The sequence below is a fragment of the Ornithodoros turicata genome, chromosome 6 (genome assembly GCF_037126465.1).
Source record: "Ornithodoros turicata isolate Travis chromosome 6, ASM3712646v1, whole genome shotgun sequence".
Classification (NCBI taxonomy): Eukaryota; Metazoa; Arthropoda; class Arachnida; order Ixodida; family Argasidae; genus Ornithodoros; species Ornithodoros turicata.
Window position 1 is genome coordinate 65,592,452 of NC_088206.1, and position 9,078 is coordinate 65,601,529.

General features: G+C 46.0%; 1 protein-coding gene across 2 annotated transcripts in view; it reads left to right on the plus strand.

The window, feature by feature from the left end:
* The window catches only part of LOC135397069 (uncharacterized), a 123,339-nt gene extending 117,800 nt beyond the window's left edge, over positions 1 to 5,539 (plus strand). For both annotated transcript variants that reach the window (XM_064628406.1, XM_064628405.1), the window contains exons 7-11: positions 500 to 772; positions 1,290 to 1,434; positions 3,609 to 3,691; positions 3,756 to 3,933; positions 5,384 to 5,539. In XM_064628406.1, coding sequence (XP_064484476.1) covers positions 500 to 772; positions 1,290 to 1,434; positions 3,609 to 3,691; positions 3,756 to 3,933; positions 5,384 to 5,517 — 813 coding nt within the window. In that variant the 3' untranslated portion in view covers positions 5,518 to 5,539. The remainder of the gene's footprint in view (positions 1 to 499; positions 773 to 1,289; positions 1,435 to 3,608; positions 3,692 to 3,755; positions 3,934 to 5,383) is intronic.
* The last annotated feature ends 3,539 nt before the right edge of the window (positions 5,540 to 9,078 follow it).

The following is a 9,078-nucleotide window of genomic DNA, read 5'->3' on the forward strand; positions in this document are numbered from 1 at the left end:
TCAGTTTGTTTTCCATGTGCACTCCCAATGGTATTTGGTTGAGTACAGCTCCACAATAAAGATTACGACAAAATGCAGCTGAGACAGCGTGCCCCGCTACTCGGGTGTACTGTCACACATGACGACCTCCGCGCAAATCTCTGTTATAAACTTAATATGTGTATAAATAACACAATATATAATATAATAACACAATGTAAAATATAAACAGTTTAATATGTGCGTTGTGTAGCCAAAAGATCGCACTAAAATACAGCGCCGGTTTCATCAGCCTAAAGAACGTATACTTTCGTTACAGCAAAGTCGGAAGTAAAGACTGTGACAACTCTTCCCGGTCTCCCCCATACTATATAGTGACACGTCAAGATCTCTCCTGCGCAGTGTAGTCCCCCTTGCAGACCCACTAATGCGTTCTCTACATATGCAATGTCTTGCTCGCTCTTGAGAGTCAGGAGCAGACGAGGCATGCTCATTGAACTTCGTTATCCTGTTAACGCAGGTGTCGTCAGCCGTGTTATTTCCAACGCAACTGAAAGTATTTGTAGACTCTATGGAAACACAAGGGCACAGGACGCCTTCCATTCAAAATATAATAATCGGCGGAAGTTGCATTTCTCCAAGCCTAGCAGAGAAGACTTTGAAGCTGTGCAACCTGACCACCCTGAAGAACGTTTATGCCTTAACCGAAGCGTGTGGCATTACCTGTGCGACGCCCTCAAGTGCCATTGCGTACGATACTATCGGCGTACCTGGCGTCATGGTACAGGCTAAAGTGAGTCTGTTTTGCATTATTCGTACATCCATAGTACCGAAGGTCTTATCTATGTGCGACATGCGGAATTTACCTCTGATTTTTCTGTGTGCGAAATTCACCGGAAGAAGGAATGGTTCAAGAGATGTCATAAGTATGTTCCGGTAACATAATATTCGACGTAATAATGGGGATACTACCTACCAGATTACGTATTGTGAAACAATCCTTCCCTAAGACTTGGATATGCTTCACCATCCTTTCTTTAGCATGCCGTCAAAAAGAAGTAAGACCTTGTAAACATATTGTAACGTCATTCACAGCGGCAGCAATAAATACACGATGAAGATGTTATAGGATGTTTCACAGTAAGCTTCACGTCAAGCTTGCGCATAAACCACAAATTAGACCCGCGTAATGTACCGAACGCTATGTTGACCTCTTTTGCCGTCTTCTTCTCGAAATGCACACACGCACCAAGAAGAAATGGCCCTTGGGACTTTGTTCATCCGTGTGTTCATGATACAGGTTTTCTTAGATTCTTGACATAGGGACCGGAAGGATTCTTGGACCTGGCGAAAGCGGGGAACTGGTCGTCAAATTGCCCAACGTCATGAAGGGGTACTACAAAAGACCAGAGGCAACGGCGGAGGTTCTGACCGCTGATGGGTGGTTACGGACGGGTAAGCACCAACATGATACCACGTTGCATATTTGTTATGAAATTCATAATTCAACAATTCAACTTTCTCGACTGGGAGTGTGCCCGGCTAAGGCAATGGAAAGTTCAGAACATCGTGGCTATACGGAGCGGTTCCTTCGCAAGTGTAATTATTTGTTTGTATAAATAATCGTTACGTGATTTATTGTTCGCTCCACTGGGAATCACTGACTTCCAGGTATGACTTATTGGAAGAAGGCTTATGAGTTTTAACCTTAGGCAAGACAGATAAGCGCGAATTCCGGAGATGCATGGACACATCCATTCCTACTTCCAAGTGGTTTGGCGTATGGCCGGCCCCTCCGTTATGGAGGTCAACATCTTCATAATTTCCCCTTTTATACCTTACATCGACTCGAGTCATCTCACCCTGTATACTTTGCAATACCTCCAGGAAAAGCTCCTTAATTGTTCCCCTTGGAATGGTTCACACACCGACGAAATGAGCTTCTGGACTAGTGGTCACTTGCAGTAGAGAATAATACATCATGAACTTCCTAGTGGAGCATACGCTTTGCCTGAGATCGGGACATCAGCGGGAATACGCGTCAACGTTCACGTGTTTCATATTCTCTAGCATAAAAAGTTCTTCTTCAACTTTGAGTGCCGACAACAGCCTTCTCGCATCAGCGCGTATGAGAGCCACAAAGGCTTTTGAGGCGCGTAGCATGTGGTGCGAAGAAGTCGTCATTGGTACGTTCATTATAGGAAACAAGGGAGATTTCTGGACAAGTTGGATGTGGACAGAATGGTAGTGACAACCTGGACTTGAATTAATGGCGGTTGCCTTTATCGGTGCACCTGGTATCCTTCTATAAAATCGAGCAACTTAGGAAAAAGGTGCCGAAGCCAAGGTTCGCACCTGGGCCTTCTGATTTCCGTCCGTCATGTCCAATTTTTCTTGGGTTGCTTGACTTCATCGATTCTTGGGCGTTGCACGCTTACGTGCTCGTTGTTCTTAGCCCTCCTCGTCTAATTACCATCGTATACGTCTTTCTAAATGTTCCTGAACTAAGGGTATATTAAAAAGGGTGCAAGAAGGTGAGGAGCATGTTAGTTGACGCACTGAAATCGGTGAGAACGCACACGCACAGGGAACGGACACAGAGAGCATTACTGTAGAAGTGTTTTTTTTTTTTTTTTTCTCGCGGAAATATTTTTTGCGTTTTTCGCGCACACCTCCAAAATCGCGAATTTAAGTTCCCGCGAATAACTCTGGCCATATGAGGGCGAAAATCGTTCGGCGTTCGACGCTATACCGTGACTACCTGACCCTTTCTACTCCATGCAGCGTAGACAGTTTAAGCAAGCGCAGAACATTGTTTTATCCCATCAGGCAAGATGCAAAGAAATGAAAATTGATCATGCTTTTGTTACTCCTATAAACGCTTTGCACTATACATACAATATACCACGAAGCAGGAACATGCCTTATACGCATTCTCAAAACCAGCTTGTATGATAGTACCACATCTCAACCGAACTGTTCAGTGCCCCGAGTGACAATTGATGAGAGCTGCTAAAATGAAGTGGCTGACCTGCACACGGCCAGTACTATGGCCACCTACAGGGTCCCTAAAGGCCATTTTACAGGGCCTTTCCTCCCATCTCTGTGAGGAGAAGAAAGGAATAGACCTAGAATGCCGCAATCCACGTGAACAACGGATGTCTTAGTACGTGCCGAAATACGCCCGAGTATTGACGGCGGCACGATACGCAAGAGCAAAGCACTTCCGGAAACCTGTGTCGCAAAGTTAAGTTATTGCGAATCAATCCTCCGAGCAGCCCTGTTCGAAAACGCAAAAATATTTTACACGCGAAAAAAAAAAAAAAAAGAAACACTTCTACAGTAACTTGTCCGTCCCTTGTCTGTGTGCGTTCTCATAAGCTTGGTCTACTTTTTCAAAGTTCCCCATGAACAAAATGTGGACGCATTTCCTTCATCGTTTGCCGGATGTAAGGTCCCCCATTACGTGTCAAAGTACTATAATGAAGAAGCAAGAGCAAAACCAGAGCGAGGCTTTTGCTAACGACATGGCTGTGGATAGTACACACGTATCTATCGTTTTGCCTGTGACAGTACAAGTCGGAGCCCGAGACTCAAATCTTTATTTGCTCTACCATTACTCTTTTGAGGTGACTGCGCCTACTACGACGAAAACGGCTGGTTCTATTTCGTGGAGCGACTGAAGGACATGATCAAATGCATGGACAACCAGGTGAACCTCTGAAACCCACCACAGTTTCGGACACGTGCCTTGTAATGTTGTCTTCTGACACCAGTTAGCGCCGGCGGAAATAGAAGAGGTCTTATTGAGTCACGAAGCAGTTGCTGAAGCCACAGTCGTGGGAATTCCGGATTCACGGTACGGTGAGGCACCCACCGCATTCGTCGTTCTCAAGGCCGCGTTTCAAGGGGACCCCGAGACGGTAAAGGCGCAACTCCACGAACTAGTGCAACGTGAGTTGAGTTTCATTTCCTGTTTCAGTCTAATTTTTGCACTAGGGAGGATTCAAAGGAATTTGAGCAGGTGACGGATGTGGAATCGAATTATTATCAGCGGTAATCAACCCCCCTTTAGCCGTCCCGTCCCTTCTCTCTCTTTCTCTCTGCAGCAGAGGTGAAAGCTACATTTTAATGTAAAAAAAAAGAGTACTTTTAGTCCTTTCGGGGACTAGATGCGTTTACACAAAAATTAGTCCATTTAGACAGTGAATACAAGGGACTAAATGAATGTCACATAGAGTGGGGACTGCATTTCACGATCCGTTCCAACAGTCCCAGGTACATAATAATTGATGTGCGCGTATGAAAATACTTGGAATTGAACCGTCAGCCGTAATATGTCGAGTGATAGGGCAGTCGAGTGACTGCTTGGTCCTTGGCCAAATCCATCCCATCAACGCGCTGCCCTCAATTAAAGCTCTTTTGACCTTTTTGGACAGAATAGAACTTCGAACGATATTGTGAAGGGGCTCGCTATTTCATTCCCCACATCACCATCAGCAATGGGGTAGAATATCGCGTCTGGCAATGAAACTCCCCATTCATCATTCTACAAATAAAGTTGTTGTTGTGATCCATCAATGCTCCCCTCAACATGGTGTGATCCACCGATCGCTGTCTGTGTGCTACACCGATCTAGAAAGAACGTGGGGGCGGAAAGAACGAAAGGAGGTTAGGCGTGGAAGGGGAAGTGACGTTGGAGGGCGATAAGTACTACCACCGTGCAAAGTGAGAGAGTGTGAGAGTGGTGGTGGTGATGGTGAAAGGGCTTGCCGTTGTCGGCCTCGCAGATGTGGGTAACGTCACGACTGACGCCCTGGGGGAATGTGCGTCCTGGGCCGACTTCTAAGGCAACTGTGCCGACATGCAAAGTGACCTAAAGCTATGGCAGTACATGAAAGCAACAAACGAAGGGCAATGAAGAATACAAGGAGGACAACAACAACTTTCTGGCGGCCCGTGGACGACGACGACGACGACGACGACGACTCGCCTCTGCCGCCCCGCGAGTTTTGTGTTAGAGGCGCCACAGCGCCTGCGAGTCAGTTCTACCGGCACCGTCCTAACGGGAGGCCACGCACATCTGCCCGCTGGGACATTTCCGGGAACACCACCGCTGGGAACACATGTTCTCGGCCATCTGGCGCGAGAAATACATCATTCGTTTCACTGATCGCTTAGCATGAAGGTTGTCTAGTTTCTTCAACTTTATTATATGAGGTGATCAATGGGGAGTTTCCTCGCCATACAAAGAGAGGTATCCGCTATACGACCACAAATGTGCAACCTGACAGGGCACGCTGTTACAAAAAAAGTAAAGCTCTTGCACCTCGTTCCAGGTGTCTTCGAGTAGCGTTTGCAAGCCTCTACGTTATTTTCTTCAGGACTCGTGTCTTTCTTTCAGTTGCATGTGCTAAATATAAGCACCTATATGGAGGAATCCATTTCGTAGACCGCCTTCCCAAGACTGAAACTGGCAAAGTTCAACGAGCGGCATTACGTCAGGCCCGCATGGCCACCAATGAAAATAATCAATAAACAATTTTCTTCTAAAGTAGAACGGTGTAGTGTTTGTGATAACGTGATAGTGCCTTATCCTCGTGTTCAACTTGAGGTGAACTCACGCGGTCTAGTTAATGTTCGCTTTCGGAGAGGGTTGGCTAAAGTGTCACAAAATTGTTTTCTTCGCTTTGCTTTCCTTCTGCGCTTTAAAGAAGTAATGTAGCCGGCGCCAGCGTGCAGAACATGCTAGAAAACGAAAAAGCCATTATTTTCATTCGCAGGGATCTGGAAAACTGCAGTAGGCTTGTCGAATTTGTTGATTGCAATCAATTCCCCGACTGTTACTCTAGGGAATGACATCATTTTGGCCCAAACAGTGCAGGCGGGTGTGCCGATTGAAGCGACTTTAAATCAGTGCATCGAGCCAGGCGTTCAAAATATATCATTCCCTAGATGAACTCGAGAAGAACCCACGTGTACCTGTTTGGTGTAGAAATTTAGCGACGTCTACGAGAACCCCGCGAACGAAAATTTCCCACAGACTTTCTTAAGAAGTGAGGTCGCCTTAAAAGAGATCTAGTCCGTAATCTACATACGGCGTTGGAGATAACCAGACACCAGAGTCATATATAAATATACGGCTTTTAATATACGGCTCTGCCAGACACCATAATGCAGCGCCACCATGGTGGAGAGCTCGCGTAGTATCATGCCGCCAGTCCTAACAGCCAATACGGAAGCAGAGTGAGTGCGATGGATTACGTTATCAGGCGGAGGAGGGAGAGCGACGTCTTTGTGCCCAGCCACCCTATCTGCGGCGCAGTAATATTTTGAGCGCTGACGGACTACATTTCTTTTCCTTCTTAAGTTGAACACGATTATAGGTGCTTCGCACCACCTCCTCTCATATGCAGTGACACTGCATGAAGCAGCGGTAGTCGCGTGCAGAGGACTCATGACCCGTATCATGAAAGCAGCAATGGTAGTCATAAAACGCTATGACACTGTTTAAGCGATCGATGGTACCACATAAAATTGATTCATGGCACATATCGTGAAATAGTCACGTAATGTCACAATGTCCGTTAGAAGCACTAGTCGTCGCATAAACTCGAGTCATGACCCGTATCATGAGATAGTCATGAAATGTTACAATGTCCGTTACCAGTCAAACACTCTATGACATGAAGCAGTAGTAGTCGCATAAAGTCCGATGCTGACCCGTACAATGAAAATATTCATGGAGCAGTGGTAGTCACATAAAGTGGAATCGTGACGCGTATCATGAAAATAGTCATGGGATGTCATAATGGCCGTCAGTAGTCATAAAACACTGCATGAAACTATGAAGCAGTGGTAGTCGCACAAAGTGGACCCGTTACCCGCATTATGAAAATAGTCATAGCATGTCATAAAAATCGGCAGTCCTAAAACACTATATGACACTGCGTGAAGCAGCGGGAGTCGCATAAAGTCGAGTCATGACCCGTATCTCAAAAATAGTAATGAAAGTCATAATGAAAATGGTTATGAAATGTCATAAATGACCGTCGGTAGTGATAGAATAATGCATGACAATCTATGAAGCAGTGGTAGTCCGAAAAAGACGAGGCATGTGAAGTATCATTTGGGAAGTACTATCAGGATTCGTGACCACTTGGGGGGTAGTGGTAACGAGTTCTTACCACAATCACTTGTAAACGAATGGCTCGCTTATACAGAAATAGGTAACCCACGCTCAACATATGTACAGAATCAAAACTGCTAGAAGAGTAGCCAGTTTCGATTTTTTATGTACTGTTCAATTAAATTATGAGTCGCAGTAGTTGACGCTCTTGCCGCAAGGTTGTGTTCCTGAATGTCTCGTGTCAGTGCCGTGTATTAAAAGGGAGTATGGCCATTAGGAGGAGCCTAAGAAAGAGACTCGACCTGTCAATCAAACTTGGACCATTTCATTGGTTGCCGTTTTCCATGGAGGCCGCCATGACACCAAAATTTCTCCGAAATGGAGGATGGTGCTTGGAACGGCGAGGCGGAGATTCCGTGACAAAAAATTTTCACAGACTGCTTCAATTTCATACTGTGAATATATATCCTCATGTACGCATCTTCAAAATCAGCTTCAACTTTCGCTCCGCCATTGATCATTATTTACGCGAAAATGTGGTGTTTCGGCGGTAACGTTAGGCTTCGTTAAGACCGCGATCCCCCCCCCCAAAAAAAATAGCAAGAAGCACGCACCTGATACGTAATATTTTGTATTATATCGTTTAATTTTATTGATACATACATCTTTGCGCATTTTTGATTCAATCTACTTACATTACGTGATTTAAAAGTTCATATCGGTAGCCGTCTGCTACGAAGAAGTGGTTTTACCGCTCTCCTGGCCAATCACTTCTGCCAGCAACTGTTTCTGCTGAGTCTTCCCAATATGCATCTCTCCGTGCAGATGGCGTTGATAAACCTGGGCGTGAAATCCGTCGTTTTGGTCTGTCACCAGTGATATCCGTTTCAATCCAAAGCCGTCAATTTCCCCCAAAATGGTGGCAGACAGTAAATAAGCGTGAGGTATAAGTACTGGATGGATGTAATAACAGACAACCGTATATTTCGACCTTTGATAGGCTAGATACCTCAAAAAGTGGGTGGAGCCTCACGTATTGGCTTCGAGAACAAGCTGAAGGTCTCGCGTTGATCGCACAAATAGTGAGGCACAGGGGTGGCACTCAATGTATTGCTCCGTAGACGAAAGCGTGCTGGGCGAACGCAATGCATCCTGGACAGGTCTTGGTCGCACATCAAAGCAAACGTCAAGGCACACGTGACCTTAAAGATGGCGACGCCCGTGATCCGCGGCCAAACCATTTGTAAACAATGCGGTTGTTGTTTCTGCGCGACGTTGTGGATATCTTTCGATCACGGTAATTATTTTTGTTCGATAATCTCGCAGTAAAACGCGCAGTGTTGCACATAAGGCCCGTACTGTTGACGACTTCCAAAGATGCGATGACGGCCGCGCGTTAAGACTCACTGAACCGTTGCGATGTACCTAAACTAAGGAGAAATGGGCTAACATGTTTGCGGAAGAAGCACCGCATAGTTTACGCTGGCAAAATAATATGTTCATCTCTTGGTTTTATGACGACGGAGATATGTCGGTAAGCGCCAAAACGAGATGTAATCAAAGTCACATGACCTCAGAATGGCGTTTTCTATGACGTGCGACCAGGACAAAATGGCAGCATTGCCAAAGGCACCCGCTTGAGGGTAGTTACAACGATGGTGGGCAAGTCCACCGCTGTGCAGTGAGGATAAGAGAACGCGCGAAGCGTTCCGAGTGCATGTAGTTCTGACGCCCTACGTACTTTTTCCTGTCGTAATTACGGTACCGAAAGCATGGTGCGCTTCTGTTCGGTACCGCAGCGCAACCATATGAATACGTCGGGGCTATTCTCACTATCGGTGTTGTCGTGAGGGTGAGGCTGTGTCAGTTGTCGAGGCCATAGTGGCCTGGAGAACCGACAGAGCATCCCCCTCGCGTCCCATTAATGGCCAGACTCCTTTTTAATACACGGCACTGTGTCGTGTCAGTCG